The sequence below is a fragment of the Propithecus coquereli genome, unplaced genomic scaffold (assembly GCF_000956105.1).
Source record: "Propithecus coquereli isolate 6110/MARCELLA unplaced genomic scaffold, Pcoq_1.0 Scaffold1, whole genome shotgun sequence".
Classification (NCBI taxonomy): Eukaryota; Metazoa; Chordata; class Mammalia; order Primates; family Indriidae; genus Propithecus; species Propithecus coquereli.
This window is the reverse complement of record NW_012133857.1, coordinates 13,140,580-13,155,370: the sequence shown is the minus strand read 5'-3', so window position 1 is coordinate 13,155,370 and position 14,791 is coordinate 13,140,580. Positions and strand designations below refer to the sequence as shown.

The 14,791-nt window shown below is 54.0% G+C and overlaps 3 protein-coding genes across 6 annotated transcripts; 2 read left to right on the top strand and 1 right to left on the bottom strand.

The window, feature by feature from the left end:
• The first annotated feature begins 1,993 nt into the window (after positions 1-1,993).
• On the top strand, positions 1,994-7,143 carry TMEM115 (transmembrane protein 115). The gene is made up of 2 exons (XM_012637697.1): positions 1,994-3,345; positions 6,343-7,143. The coding sequence occupies exons 1-2, from the start codon at positions 2,495-2,497 to the stop codon at positions 6,545-6,547; spliced, it is 1,056 nt and encodes a 351-aa protein (XP_012493151.1). The 5' UTR covers positions 1,994-2,494; the 3' UTR covers positions 6,548-7,143.
• A 691-nt stretch (positions 7,144-7,834) lies between these two features.
• On the bottom strand, positions 7,835-10,489 carry LOC105804943 (cytochrome b561 domain-containing protein 2). Its single transcript, XM_012637710.1, has 4 exons — positions 10,432-10,489; positions 9,846-9,997; positions 9,320-9,357; positions 7,835-8,655 (listed from the first exon to the last, which is right to left on the bottom strand). The coding sequence occupies exons 2-4, from the start codon at positions 9,970-9,972 to the stop codon at positions 8,152-8,154; spliced, it is 669 nt and encodes a 222-aa protein (XP_012493164.1). The 5' UTR covers positions 9,973-9,997; positions 10,432-10,489; the 3' UTR covers positions 7,835-8,151.
• Positions 10,432-14,045, top strand: NPRL2 (nitrogen permease regulator-like 2 (S. cerevisiae)). Of its 4 annotated transcripts, none has more exons than XM_012637672.1 (11): positions 10,432-10,848; positions 11,372-11,463; positions 11,549-11,717; positions 11,889-11,997; positions 12,362-12,498; positions 12,587-12,684; positions 12,805-12,841; positions 12,958-13,051; positions 13,126-13,243; positions 13,513-13,655; positions 13,742-14,045. In XM_012637672.1, the coding sequence occupies exons 1-11, from the start codon at positions 10,771-10,773 to the stop codon at positions 13,807-13,809; spliced, it is 1,143 nt and encodes a 380-aa protein (XP_012493126.1). In that variant the 5' UTR covers positions 10,432-10,770; the 3' UTR covers positions 13,810-14,045. The 4 variants fall into 4 exon arrangements, 3 of the variants coding, with proteins under 3 accessions (XP_012493126.1, XP_012493119.1, XP_012493134.1); XR_001137184.1 differs by having other exon boundaries at positions 10,586-10,848; positions 12,805-12,845; XM_012637665.1 differs by having other exon boundaries at positions 10,586-10,848; positions 12,805-12,856.
• The last annotated feature ends 746 nt before the right edge of the window (positions 14,046-14,791 follow it).

Genomic DNA, 14,791 nt, shown 5'->3' with positions numbered 1-14,791 from the left:
AGATGCAGGGATGAGTTGCCTGCTTGGGGAGGGGGTTCTGGCCATTGGGTCAGACCACCCCCACCTGGGGCTGACAGGTCCTCTACCTGGAGCGAGGAGTGAGCACCTGGCACACCTCCAGACCCCAGACCTCTCCGGATGGAGGGCCCAGTCCCACTGTCCACACAAGGTCAGGGGTCCCAGCTCCTGCCTGGCCCAGAAGAAGCCCAAGGCCACCACTGCTCACTGCTGGAGATGTAGGCCCAATCAGTTTCTGTGAATCTTCTCTGGCCTACACCCTTTTTCATTTTAATCCCAAGCATCTTAGTAGCCAACCCTAGTTGGCTTCATGTTCTTTTCATGGGGCGAGAATTATACCACTAGCACAGAGGTTCCCCTCTGCAGGGGACTCCGCTCACTTCTCACTCACCCAGCTGAGCCCTCACCACAATCTTTGGGGAGCATACTGGTTATCCCCATACTGCAGATGAGTGAACTAAAAAAGAACTCCTGTCCCCCCAGGTGAGAAGAGTAAAAAATCAGCAAGGATTTTGGAGATGAGGTACCACTGGCAGGGGGCCCTTGAATGCTAAATAGATGGAGTGCATTCCCGGCCTCAGCCAAGACACAGGGCTTTCCTCTCTCCTCTGCACAGGCAACGCCTAAATCACAACCCTCAAGACCGCTCTCACGCCCTGCAACAGCCCCTGAAGTCCTTGGGTAGGGTTGCCAGAAAAAATACAGAATGCCCAGTCAATTCTGAATTTCAAATAAACAACAAGTAAGTTTCCATTATGGAAGTGTGTTTCAAATATTTCATGGAGCATACCTATGCTAAAAAATTTGGGACATGCTTATACTAAAAAAGTATTCATTGCTTATCCGAAATTCAAATTTGACTTACTGGCCTGTATTTTGATTTGCTAAATCTGGCAGCCCCACCCAGGTGTGGCATCTAGTGGGAACCCAGACCCCAAAGATAACCCATAGACTATTCACACATCTGGTAGTTGTACTGAGATCAGTGGCTGAAAGGAAGGGATTCTGCACTTTATAGAGGTTCTTTGTCATATAATTATTTTAATTATATGCACATTTTTTAAAGGTAACTCAATCTCAATATACAAAAAAAAAAAAATCAGTTCAAAACCTGTCAGAAGCCACTGTGGCATGAAATGGAGTCAGGGCTAGCCTAGTTGGGGCTGGTAGGGAGGCCTCTCTTCCTTAGGCAGAGATCATAAGTCTCTGATGGGGAGGAGAGTCACCAAGGGCAGCCCAGCTTCACCCCTTTGGGGGAGCCCTGGGTTCAGGTTGCAAGTTCACCTCACTTTTGTAGAGAGGGGAGTGTCTCACTATGTTACCCAGGCTGGCCTCAGGCGGGACTCCCTCCTCACCCTCCCAAAGCTCTGGGATTACAGACGTGAGCCATAGCTCCTGGCCTCTGTCCCCTTTGATTATTACGGTAAGAAGATCCTGTCACCATCTCCATTTTTACAGTCCATGAAATTGAGTTTCAAAAAGGTTCGGGAACTTGGCCAATACCACACAGCCACCAAGACAGAGCAAGGATTCTAGCCTAGGTCAGGCCATATTCACCAGACCACGGAGGTTCCGGGAGATTTCATGCACTGGTACACACACCAGGACCGTCTAACATCCTCACCCACACACGCACCCACAAGGACGCACACGCTCAGATGTACATGCATAAACAGAATCACTCCTTCTGGGGAATTCAGAAAGTGTGTGCCCTAGAGTCGTGCTGCCTACCGAACTCAGCTCCGCGGCCTTCAGAGGTTAGCGATGCTAATGCATCCTCCTTCACATCGCGAGAACTTGCGGGAACGGCTCCCGAGAACTACAACTCCCAGCACACCCTCCATTAACTTCCAACGGGAAAGGTCCTGGCGCATGGCCTCCTGGGACTTGTAGTTCTACCCAGAATCCCGTTCGACTCGTCTTTCAGCGGCGTCCAAGGACTCCGTATCCCAGCATGCCGAGGAACCGGAAGACAGGGGCTCTGAGGGCATCCCGGGGCCGGGGGCGCGCAGGCGCATCACACCTGTTTGTCGACCCCTGAGAAAGGAGGAGGTACAGTGGAAGCCGAGAGCGAGGCCAAGCGGGAGCTAAGCAGGCTTGACTCGGGCACAGACGAGGCCCCAGCCCCTTGCGGACCGAAGGGCCCCGGAGTGGATGGAGGAGGCCCAGCCCTGAGATCAACGCCAGCCCGGCCGGCCTGGTGCGGGGCCTACAAGGAGGGCAGGCAGGCGTACCCAAGCCGCCCAGGGTCTTCCCTCAGGTCTTCGGCGAGGGGCTTAGGCTCCGGCCCGCCCACAAGGCCCGGCTCGGCCCCTCGGAACCAGAGCCCGACCCAATCAGAAGCAGAGCTTTCACCAGGGCCATAGACAGTGACTAGGCCGAGCCCGGGCCTCCCATCGGGGCCGGACTGGGACGAGGCCCCGGGGAGGCCCCTAGTCCACCAGTCCCTTTCCTCAGGTCAACGCCCGCTGGGAAGATGCAACGCGCCCTACCAGGCGCCCGCCAGCACTTGGGTGCTATCCTGGCCAGCGCTAGTGTGGTGGTGAAGGCGCTGTGCGGGGCAGTATTATTCCTCTACCTGCTCTCTTTCGCCGTGGACACGGGCTGCCTGGCGGTCACCCCAGGCTATCTCTTTCCGCCCAACTTCTGGATCTGGACCCTGGCCACCCATGGGCTGATGGAACAGCACGTATGGGATGTAGCCATCAGTCTGACCACAGTGGTGGTGGCCGGGCGTTTGCTGGAGCCCCTCTGGGGAGCCTTGGAGCTGCTCATCTTCTTCTCAGTGGTGAATGTGTCTGTGGGGCTGCTGGGGGCCTTTGCCTACCTCCTCACCTACATGGCTTCCTTCAACTTGGTCTACCTATTCACTATCCGCATTCATGGCGCCTTGGGCTTCCTAGGTGGTGTCCTGGTGGCACTCAAGCAAACCATGGGGGACTGCGTGGTCCTGCGAGTGCCCCAGGTGCGTGTCAGTGTAGTGCCCATGCTGCTACTGGCGCTGCTGCTATTGCTGCGGCTTGCCACATTGCTCCAGAGCCCAGCGCTGGCTTCCTATGGCTTCGGGCTGCTCTCCAGTTGGGTGTATCTTCGCTTCTACCAGCGCCATAGCCGGGGCCGAGGAGACATGGCTGACCACTTTGCTTTCGCCACTTTCTTCCCTGAGATCCTCCAACCTGTGGTGGGGCTGTTGGCGAATTTAGTGCACAGCCTCCTAGTGAAGGTAAAGATATGCCAGAAGACAGTGAAGCGCTACGATGTGGGCGCCCCATCCTCCATCACCATCAGCCTCCCAGGCACAGACCCTCAAGATGCGGAGCGGAGAAGGTACTGTGAAATCTTCCAAAATCTTGTCAAGCTAATATTGGTCGAGTCACACGCCATCTGTTGAGGTTTTTGCTGTACATAAGCTGGAGATCTAGAGTCAGGTATTGGGGCAGATTCAGAAAGAGATAAAATTAAGTCTTTGGCCTTGAGGAATTCAGCATTTAGGTGTGTCGGCTTTAGGAGGTACTTTTATCACCCCTCAGGCCACTTAATGAGTTGAGAAATGCAGTTTCCTTTGGTGCTGTGTGAGGGGTTGATGGAGGTACACATAACCCTGGCCTTGCCTCAAAATCTCAGACTCCTAGACACTCATCCTGTGGGAGCCGGAAAACTTGCTGGTCCTTTTTCCCCTGTGAGGGAGGGACAGGGAAGGAGGCTTGGGATCCTTAAAAGGTGGTCTGGGCCACTCTAATTTTCAAATTCTGAACTATGTCCTCTTCCTGGGCCTAATTCAGATACTGTGCTTCTCTGCCACTTATTTACTTTTTGAAAGGGAAGCTTGGGGTATTACCAGATTTACCCACCCCCTAGCAGGCATGTGTCACCAAACCCAGAGGGCAGGCTACATGACCCACTGAGGGAGCCTGCTGACCACACCAGAGAGTGGAGACTGACCTTTTCGTTATCTGTAAACCAAGCCATCTGCAGCATCAGGAGTCCTGGCTGAATTATTCACTGGATGCACTTTGGCCAAAGCAGGACAGATGTTTTTTAATTCAGCTCTTACTCTCTCTGCCAGATCTATGGACTCATCCGAGCGGTCCCAGCTTCTTTAAGATCCACAGCTCTGTTTCCAACATTATCCTTGAGTTTTTTTTTTGTTGTTGTTTTTTTTTTTTTTGAGACAGTCTCAGTCTGTTGCCTGGGCTAGAGTCCTGTGGCGTCATCCTAGCTCACAGCAACCTCAAACTCCTGGGCTCAAGCAATCCTGCCTCAGCCTCCCGAGTAGCTGGGACTACAGGCATGCGCCACCATGCCAGGCTAGTTTTTTCTATATATTTTTAGTTGTCCAATTAATTTCTTTCTATTTTTGGTAGAGACGGGGTCTTGCTCTTGCTCAGGCTGGTTTCGAACTCCTGAGCTCAAACAATCCGCCTGCCTCGGCCTCCCAGAGAGCTAGGATTACAGGCATGAGCCACCGCGCCCGGCCTATATCCTTGAGTTTTTTGAGGCAATTACTTGAGTAGTGAAATCTAGGGCAGGCTTTGTTCCTTTGCATTTGTCAAGGCTCCTGCTTTTGCTCATCTGTGAAATGGGTTCTTGGCGGGAAGCTTTATGCTTTCAACTAAAGAGTTACCCCTCTCTTTACTCTCCACTGGGGCTGTGGAGTTGAGTGTGGGACACATCCCTTTCTCAAAGGAGTTTCCAGCTGGGGAAGGGCCACAGATTGCCATGCTCCAAGGTGCTAGGTGTTAAAAAATACATATAGCATGCTGCAGGGTATAATTCTGGGCCTTACAGCTTGGGTTTTTATGGGTAATAAGTCTCAAAGACGTGTCTCTCCTAACCTGATTCAATACAAGAGATGGGGCCTGGTAGGAACTGACCTGCCCTCAGAGCTATTCAGGTGGGGCCAGGCCAGTGGTGACACCTCCTCCAGTGAAAGGTCTTGGATTGTTAGGGTTGGCTGGACATTCAGAAAACTTACCCAGGCCCAAGAAAATGGATGGGGAGGCAGGTTTGGGGTGAGAGGAGTGGGGCAGGTCAAGAGGTGAGTTCTTGACAGAGCCTTACCATTGTTAGCTTACATGGAATTGGGGGTTACTTCAATCAGTTTGATATCTGACTGCATGCTACTCCCAATCCCAAAGGGCTACTAATAGAGGGAGGCAGGGTTTCCTATCTGTCTCTTTGACCCTTGTGAGGAAATGACTAGCATGGCACTTACCTCTTTGCCTTGGCAGGCTTTAGAACTGGCAAGGGCATCTTCAGGAGCCTGGGCAGCAGCAGGGAAGGACTGTCCTGTCTGTACCTACTTGTCTTGTGCCAGATTGGCAGGCTGAGTGGAAGTGTGCTGGAGCTTTCTATGCCTGTGTCCTTGGTGCCTCTCCTGTCATGTTCTTGGCATGGTGAAGATTTTGTTTCTCTGTTAGAACCTGGCAGGCTACACAGGCTATGCCCACATTGGTGGCACAGAGAAGCTGAGGCATCAGGAGTCCACAGTGGCCACTGTTGGAAGTGTTTCCTGGCAGTATGGGCACTCCCATCTTGTGGGGCAGGATCCCAAGCACATGTGTATACCTTCTTCTAGAGGGCTTTCCCATCTTCCCCCAAAGTGGAGCCTCCAAGGGTCTGCCCTATGGAATCAGTAGACTCTAGCCTATGCCATACCCATGAGGGCTGTTTCTTCTCTTGCTCTTCCTGCAAGGACCCTGCTAAGTCTCTGCTGTAACACGGGTCTTGGTGGCTTTGGGGATTCTTCTGGGAAGGAGGATATTAGAGTCAGGAGGGGTACACTGACCCAAGTCAGCCCTGCTTCCTGGGCTGAGAGCCAAGGGAGGTGCTGAGTTCCAGCCTTCCCCATAGACCCTTGCCAGGAGGCTCAAGACAGTCCCCTAAGCAGGAGAGGGGGAGAATAACCCTCTCCTTGGATGTGATGCCAGTGCCAGACAGAAACTCACATCTCCAGGGACTTGCCATTCTACCCATCTGCTCTAGAGCACCAGCTCCACCCACCCTTAGGCACCACCCTCAGAACCACTCCTGGTGACTGGCATGGTGGACAATCTGGCAGATATCTAGCTGGCCTTCTCAGCCTAGAGGTGCCTCAGCGATGGAGGGAAGACTCTGTAGCCTTTGGGTTCTCATTCTGATGGCAGAGTGAGCCCTAATCCAATTCCTGGGGAGCCCCAGGCCCTGCATGGGGATGGGGGAAACATGGGATTCTGGAGGAGAAATCTAAGTGGTAGGGGGAGGAGTCAGCCTGTTGTGGAAGGGTGTAAGGCATGGGCCAAGCCCAAACCCAGAGTGACTTTGTCCTCTCTCTTCTGGCCCCAGGCAACTGGCCTTGAAGGCCCTCAATGAGCGACTGAAGAGAGTGGAGGATCAGTCCGTCTGGCCCAGCATGGATGACGATGAAGAGGAGGCTGGGGCCAAGGTGGACAGCCCCCTGCCCTCAGACAAAGCTCCCATGCCCCCAGGGAAGGGGACTACACCAGAATCCAGTCTAATCACCTTCGAGGCAGCTCCCCCGAAGCTGTAACTCCAGACCACCTTGAGTGTAGCATCTCCTCTCCCAAACCTCCCTTGACACCCTCTCAGCTACTCCAGGGCACTGGCCGCTCTGAGGAGAGGGAAGAAGGCCTGCTGGGGGTTTCCGTGGCCTTCTGCTGTTTCTCGCCAACACTACCCAGGACTCTTGCTACCTGGTTCCAACTCCAGACAACCACTATGCCAGGCATGGGGCCCCTGAGGCATGAGCCAGTCCAGGCCCCTGTCTGAGGTAGACTGTACCTCAGCAGAAAGCCCCAAGCGAATGGTTGCAAGGACACCAGTGCCACAGCTCCTGGGCCAGCCCTTACATCTGAAACTGGTTGCTGAGAGCCCTGAGCCAAGGCAAAGATTTGCCAAAAATGTTCTGGGGGCCCAGCCAGTGCAAGAGCCAATGCAGGCCTGCACATCCCTACCCACCCCTGGAAAGACTATGTTCATGTTGGGATTTCTTGTTTCCCTCTGCTGTGGCGTGACTGCTTCTGAGCCAGAACAGCCACAGTTCCCAGGTATTTTCTACAGGACCACTTGAGCGGGCAGCCAAGCCCAGCCTCGCAGTATCAATAAAGCAGTTCTTTGAGGTATGACTCCTGGGCTCTGTCAGGCCACCTTGTGCAGCTCCTTCATCATCACACTCAACTGCAAAGTTAGACGGGGACTTTACTCCGGGTTCAAAGGCTCAGTCCCCAAGGTTACTCTAGCTGGATAAGAAGCCCATTACCCCAGCTCCCCTTCCCCCTCCCACCACATGCCTACTGCCAAGCACCTTCCCAAAGCTGTCACCTCAGACCATCACCCCTTTTTTCCCCTCACTCTCTAATCCCCAGTCAGGGAGGCCCTCTGCCCCTCCCCAGAGGATCTGGTGGTTGACAGCCTCTCTATTGTAAGTTGTTTTTATCCATGGCTCACCTTCAAGACAGAGTCCTTGGTGCCTGACACCAATGGAGACAACCCATGTCCAGCTTCCGTCCTGTCATTGTGTCTGTGGAACCACCACAGTCTAAAGACTCCAGCATAGTGGGCAGCTGAGAGATGGGAAGGACACATAGCTGTACCATTCACCACTATAGCTGCAGGGCCTGCTAGGGCACCCTGGCTGGCATGGGAAGCTCAGCAGCCAGATCCTGGAGATTTGTGCTAGGAGAGCTTCAGCCCCTCAGTGAGCAGCCAGGGACAGGGGGTCCCCATCTTGCCCAGGTGCCCGTTTTCTCATGCTGATGGCATCAACAAGAACCATCCCCAACTCTGGGCTGCTCCTTCCATCAGTCTTTTCAGTCTTTTTTTTAATTTTATTTTTTATCCTGAAATTTCTGAACATACCAGTACAAGTGTGAGCTGCATTGCTGGGGAGGCAATCTTGCAAACCCAGCTTCATCCAGATACATGATCTGTATGTTCCTCTGGGATGATGGAAAGAAGAGAAGGAAAAGGGAGACACTCTGGCATAAGAAGCAAAAATATCACACATGGGTCTTCTCCTACCCTTGACTGAGCCAGTGCCTGAGATGTCGAAGTCAGCTGAAAGAGTCCAGGGGGTCCCAGCCCCAGCTCCTACAGTAAAGGGCAAATCCAGGTCTCCCCTATGCTGGGAGGAGCTCATGGTTGGATCCTTTTGCGGTATAGGTAGGCATTGCTCACCTGGTTCATAATGACCAAGCTGGTGAGGACAGGGCATAGCACAGCGAGGTACCAGGCTCCGCCAGTGACGGTGGCAGTGAACCAGAGTGAGCACATGCCCAACAAGAGGCTGGCACTACCCAGCAGGTAGCCCACCAGCCCAGAAGTGGCATGGTATAGCTTCAGCTTTGCCAGGGGCCATCGGGGCAGTAATTTGGGGTAGAGTAGCCCCACCCCACCGCAGCACTGCAGCCCTGCCCACAGCACAGCTAGCAGCCCTGCCTGCCCATGCCGTGTGGCCAGATGGGCTTTGCCAAGTTGTTCTTTGTGGAGGATGACAAGGCTGAAGCCCAGCAGTGCACATAGCAGAGCCACGAGCTGCAGCATCCAGTGGCAGCGTGCTCGGCCCTTCCGTGAGAGGGAGCGCAGCAGTGAACTCTCAGGAGAGAACACCAGTAGTGCCTCGGTCATCAGGAAGGAGAACTGAGGAGACAGGATGGGAAACTTAAGTGAGGGTGCTGCCCCAGCAGAAGGAAAAAGGGCTCTAGATAACTTTCTAAGCTGTCAGTGATTCTGGACTGATTCCCTTTTTTTATTATCTTCCCATTGACAAGACTATCCATTTGGTGGGCAAGAATAGAAAACTCCATCTGGGACGGTATATCTGTCCTGAGTAAACAGAGATGTCTCTCCACACTTCTTAGGTGCTATTCTGAAATGTCATCTCTGCCATGTTACCCAGCAAACACAAGGTTTAGATTGTGGCAGTTATAAATGATTCACAAGCTTTGTTCCCTATCATGGGGCTAGATACAATTTCTTGGCAAGATTTGGCCACATGGGTGCACTGTTTCAGAGAAAGTTAAGTGCATCACCATAAATTAAGGTACAAAGGGACAGAGGTACATCCAAATGCAATCTCTCAGCTTCCTGCCTTGAAGTAGGTAAAGCCTCATTTTGTGTTTAGACAAACATGCATTTGTCCTGGGTCTTGAATATTCTGGTTCAAGTCTCGGATATACATCACAGGCAGGAATTGGAGCATGCAACTCCTCCAAAAGAATATTAAGTGTCAACAAGGATTAGAGGTTGCCAGGGCCACCACCTATGCCCATGCTCCCACCCCTAAGAGTTGCCCACTACTTACAGCCAGAGACATAAGCACAGGGTGCCAGGAGAACAGGCCTAGAATAAGAAAAGGAGACCTAGTGGGGCTGAGGCAAGAAGAAACCAGTCATAACAATCCTTAAAGGCTGAAGAATACCGGCAGTCCATCACCCAAGGAGGTGCTGCCAAAATGCAAGCTGTCTCTTGCTGCAACAAGCTGACCCCACACCTATCCATTCTTCGCAGCCTCTTCCTGGATCAGAGGCCATGCTTTGCCACTCCTCTGGTAGTCCTCCCATCTTCCTCAGCACCTCCCGAGACGCAACCACATGGAGCACCCACACAAGGAAAGAGAAACCAGGTACTCTGTGGGGTCTGGCCAGGCTGGCAGAAGCTCCACACCCAACTGCACCACCCACACATCCCTCCAGCACAGAATATCCCTCAGCCAACCCTCAGCCAGCCAGGCCTGTTACCAGGAGTTATGCCCAAGGCTTCCTACTGCCCCTGTTCCCCAGGAAAACTGACCTTGCCCTCTCCAGAAGTCAACTATGAATTCTACTTACTGGAGCCAGGCCTCGCAAGCACAGCCACAAAGATGGTAAAGCCCAGGGCCACAAAGTGGGCGGCAGCCCCAGAGGCAGTGCGCAGAGCTCGGTAGATGTGTGACTCGGTCTCCGCAGAAAGGGCCATGGTCAGCCGGGCTGGCGACTGTAGCCTGAAAGCATAGTAGTGTGGGCAAAGGTCTCAGGTGCCCACTGTCCACTCCTCTCACTGGACAAAAGGTTACAGGGCAGGAATGCCACCCTTTTCCAAGAAGTTATGGTAGAAACCCTACCAAGACCAGCACTAGGAATAGTCACAGCATGCTAGTCGAAGACCGGCGGCCTGTCAGCGTGTACCTTTATCTGAACCGGTACTAATAATCCCTGATCCACCTTCCAGGTAGGATGCGCAAGGCCATGGAAGACTACAAATCCCAGCGTGCATCACGCCGTCACCGACGGGAGCGCCACCTGGGAGGGCGTGGAGCACGATGGGGATTGTAGTCCCCAGCTCCGGTCCCAGTAACAGCGTGAATCCCTTCGCGCACTGCCTCCCTAAATGCCGGTGGCATGCTCCCCCTCCATGCTAGGGATCTGCCTGCCTCACCAACAGCGCCGCCCTGATGCAGTGGTTTTCTCCAAAGAAAGCTGGATATTCAGGGCCCTGCCGCGCACGCTGCCGCTCTGTCGCGGAGGCACTTCACTTCCGGGTGCGATGTCTACCCACCCTGCACTTCCTGAGACGAGCCCCTCACCTCCCCAGCCACGCCTCTGAGTCCCGCTGCGCAGGCGCTATTGAGCCGAAGGCTTCGCTGGCGTGTGCGCGCTTAATTCTGCGTGACCCGGCGGCCCAGGCCTGCGGGCTGTCTCCGACAGGTGTTCCCAGGGGTGGGGCGCCTCTGCACGCTAGGGACGAAGAGCCACGGATCCAGGTCCTGCTAGCATCATGGGCAGCGGCTGCCGCATAGAATGCATATTCTTCAGCGAGTTCCACCCCACGCTGGGACCCAAGATAACCTATCAGGTGCCACCTGGGCTCACGGGACTGGGCGGGGAGACAGGCGTTCTCGGGAGCTCAGCCGGCTGCCTGGAGGCGGTAAATCCCCGTGCTGCATGTGGGCACACCACTCCTTCATTCGCGAACAACCGTGAGCAGAGAGGATACTCAGATCCAGGTCCCCGGCTCCTGGTGTGGCGGGGTGGGAGGACATAGCGCACATAGGCAGTGTTGGTAGGAAATCGGGCTGTGGGGGTCCGATGGGTGGCCCATGAATATCCCTGGATTAAGACTTAAATGAAGCATAGGAAGTTAGGTGAGGGAGGAGAGAATGTTCCAGATAAAGGGAACAGCATATGCAAAAGCCAGGAAGCAGATGAGAACACAGCATGTGTTTGGAAACATAAAATAGTAGTAGGCCTAGGTGGATGGGAGTGAAGGAAACGCTGGAGAACAGGGCTTGGGCCTGGGGTGAGGAGGGTACCCTTTGTACTACACCCACTACCCATGTCCACTGAGGAGCCTGTTGCCACACACACCCCTCCCCCAGGTCCCTGAGGACTTCATCTCCCGGGAGCTGTTTGACACGGTCCAAGTGTACATCATCACCAAGCCAGAGCTGCAAAACAAGCTCATCACTGTGTGAGGCCCTAGCTGAGGGTGGGGGGGATTCCCAGGAGAAGGGAATAGGCTTGGGGGCAGGCCTGACTCTTTTCCACCCATCCAGCACAGCCATGGAAAAGAAGCTGATCGGCTGTCCTGTGTGCATTGAACACAAGAAGTACAGCCGCAATGCCCTCCTCTTCAACCTGGGCTTTGTGTGTGATGCCCAGGCCAAGACCTGTGCCCTCGAGCCCATCGTTAAAAAGCTGGCTGGCTACCTGACCACACTGGAGGTCTGCAAATGATATGGGCTTGGGTGTATAGGCAGGCAGAGTTGGGGAAAGTGTTCCCATGTCTCCAAAATCCCCCAGACCTGGGACCCTGTTAGCCATCTCGGGACCCAGACAGGGCAGCCAGCCAGCAGGGATCTTGGGTTGTACCCACCATGTCCGTACTCTATCCAGCTAGAGAGCAGCTTCGTGTCCACGGAGGAGAGCAAGCAGAAGTTGGTGCCCATCATGACCATCTTGCTGGAGGAGCTAAATGCTTCAGGCCGGTGCACTCTGCCCATTGGTATGGCCCAGCCTCTGCAAGGACAGCAGAGGGGTAGAGGAGGGATGGAAAAGTGGCAGGGGAAAGTAGGGGAGAAGGACAAGACACATCAATGAACTGGTGGCCAGAAAATAGCCATGGGCTGAGGTGTTGATGTCCAGGGTCTGGTGCATGATGGGGATGGGGGAGCCAGTAGAGCTCTCCAGCTCTGCGCCTTGGGCATATTCCTTTCCCCCTCTGGACCTCAGTTTCTCGCTCCATAAAAGGGGAAGATTGACCCTGCCCAGAGCCACTTGACTGCCTCAAGGGATGCTGGGAGGCCTGGATGGTAATTGAGAGCCACTTAGAAGAAGTGGCACTGAAGATATGGGTGGGGCCCCTGCAGATGAGTCCAACACCATCCACTTGAAGGTGATAGAGCAGCGTCCAGACCCTCCTGTGGCCCAGGAATATGATGTGCCTGTCTTTACCAAGGACAAGGAGGAGTTCTTCAACTCACAGTGGGACCTCACTACACAACAGGTATGCCATCTCTCCCTGGGTATCACCTAGGGCTGGCTACAGCCCTGGCCTCATCCTTCTTCCTCTGACCCTGCCCTACTCTGCCCAGATCCTGCCCTACATTGATGGTTTCCGCCATGTCCAGAAGATTTCAGCTGAGGCAGACGTGGAGCTCAACCTGGTGCGCATTGCTATCCAGAACCTGCTGTGAGTGGGACTACAGTCACATCCAGTACAAGGTCACAAGCCAGGGAAGAGCCAGGGGCCCTGAGTATGGGGGCTGGGAAGGCATAGTCCTCAGAAGCTGAGCACACCTGTCTCTCTCAGGTACTATGGCGTTGTGACACTGGTATCCATCCTCCAGGTAGGTGAGTCTCAGGTATGGTTAAGTGGAGTGAACCATGTGGCTGGGCCAGACCAGGACTATATCAGCTTCCCAAGCCACTCAATCGGGTCCCTGTGTCTTCTCTTACCCTCTAGTACTCCAATGTGTACTGTCCAACGCCCAAGGTCCAGGACCTGGTAGACGACAAATCCCTGCAGGAGGCATGTCTATCCTATGTGACCAAGCAAGGTAGTAGTAGCTCTGGGGGAGGCCATCGTGGGGAGGGCAGGGCCACCTGGCAAGCTGAACCCTGGCATCCACAGGGCACAAAAGGGCCAGTCTCCGGGATGTGTTCCAGCTGTACTGCAGTCTGAGCCCTGGAACTACTGTGCGAGACCTCATTGGCCGCCACCCCCAGCAGCTACAGCATGTTGATGAACGGTCAGAGGGGGATCCCTGGAGCATGAGGGGATTACCTGAGAGAAGGTAGACCCTCTGTGTCTGACAGGAGCCCTGGGTCAGAGAGGAAGCAGGGGATGATTCCAAGTGAGCAGAGTCACATGGCATTGCTAGTACAGGCAGGTGTCCTGGAGTTGATGGGCTTGGAGGCCAGTCTGGCCACTGAAGGGAAGACTACAGGAAAGGGTTGGCCTGGCTGGAAGGAGGCCTGGCCAGGGCATCACCCCTCTCTCCCCTGACCCTTACCCTAGGAAGTTGATCCAGTTTGGGCTTATGAAGAACCTGATTCGGCGACTTCAGAAGTATCCCGTGCGGGTGTCTCAGGAAGAGTGGAGCCACCCTGCCCGGCTTTACACAGGCTGCCACAGCTATGATGAGATCTGCTGCAAGACAGGTGGAGGCAGGCAGGGCAGTCAGGGTGGGGTCAGGGCAGGGTGGCCAAGCCAAGGCCACTGACTTCACTTCCACCACCCTACCCAGGCATGAGCTACCGTGAGCTGGATGAGCGGCTTGAAAACGACCCCAACATCATCATCTGCTGGAAATGAGGCTGGTGGTGGCCGGATAGGCACATTGTTATGGCTACTACCTCCTGCTAAGTCCTGCATGCTACATGGAGCTAGACCAGTAGGCTAGTTCATACTGTGTGGAGGTTGATCTTAGTTCTGTAAATAAAGTCATGCATTTCAACCTACCTTTATTGAGTACTGCCTCTGCCACAGGGCACCCAGCAGTGAATGAAATAGCCCCAAGCCTGGCGTGCTGGAGCGCCATCTGGTGGGTAGGACTGACAATGGACAAGTAAGGGTACCCGCTGCTAATTACAAACTGAAATAAAAAGCCAGAAACAGAGATGTGATAAAGAGTGATTTGGGGCCAGGTGTGGTGACTCACACCTGTAATCCCAGCACTTTGGGAGGACGAGGCGGGAGGATCGCTTGAGGCCAGGAGTTCCAGACCAGCCTGGGCAATATAGCAAAACCCCCCCCGCCCCCCATCTCTACAAAAAAATTAGCCAGGTGTGGTAGCATGTGCCTGTAGTCCCACCTACTCGGGAGCCTGAAGCAAAGGGAGTGTTTGAGCCCAGGAGTTCGAGAGGCCTGGGCAACAAAGTGAGACCCTATCTCTTTAAAAAAAAAAAAAGATGACAACAAGGACTGCTCTGGATTAGATGGCCAAGAAAGACCCCACTGGGATGACATAAACTGAACCCTGAAGGAAAAACAGTATTCCAGGCGAGGATGCAAGTGCAAAACCCTGAGGCAAAAACCTCTTTGGGATGTATGGGATGAACCCAAGGGAGGCCCATGCGGTTTGAACATAGGAGGCAAAGGGAGAAAGCCAAGAATTGAAGCCCCAAGTTAGGAGAGAGGGCAGGAAGTAGATCTTGCAGAGCTGCTAGGCTGCAGCTTCAGACCTACTATTTTCAGTGCCAGAGGAAGCCACAGAGCCACTCTCGTGCAAGGGAGTAATAATGTCTGATGTACACCTTTGAGACTCCTGGCAGCTCCTGAGGGTCAAAAGCAGAAG

What these genes read in the sequence shown, in the direction of transcription:
- TMEM115 (XM_012637697.1), top strand. Translation starts at nt 2,495, where the DNA reads ATGCAACGCGCCCTACCAGGCGCCCGCCAGCACTTGGGTGCTATCCTG. An exon ending in CAAGATGCGGAGCGGAGAAG is followed by an intron (nt 3,346 to 6,342) that starts GTACTGTGAAAT and finishes TTCTGGCCCCAG; the next exon opens with GCAACTGGCCTTGAAGGCCC.
- LOC105804943 (XM_012637710.1), bottom strand. Translation starts at nt 9,972, where the DNA reads ATGGCCCTTTCTGCGGAGACCGAGTCACACATCTACCGAGCTCTGCGC. An exon ending in GCTTGCGAGGCCTGGCTCCA is followed by an intron (nt 9,358 to 9,845) that starts GTAAGTAGAATT and finishes TTCTTATTCTAG; the next exon opens with GCCTGTTCTCCTGGCACCCT. An exon ending in CTGTGCTTATGTCTCTGGCT is followed by an intron (nt 8,656 to 9,319) that starts GTAAGTAGTGGG and finishes CTGTCTCCTCAG; the next exon opens with TTCTCCTTCCTGATGACCGA.
- NPRL2 (XM_012637665.1), top strand. Translation starts at nt 10,771, where the DNA reads ATGGGCAGCGGCTGCCGCATAGAATGCATATTCTTCAGCGAGTTCCAC. An exon ending in CAAAACAAGCTCATCACTGT is followed by an intron (nt 11,464 to 11,548) that starts GTGAGGCCCTAG and finishes CCACCCATCCAG; the next exon opens with CACAGCCATGGAAAAGAAGC. An exon ending in TCCAGGTAGGTGAGTCTCAG is followed by an intron (nt 12,857 to 12,957) that starts GTATGGTTAAGT and finishes CTTACCCTCTAG; the next exon opens with TACTCCAATGTGTACTGTCC.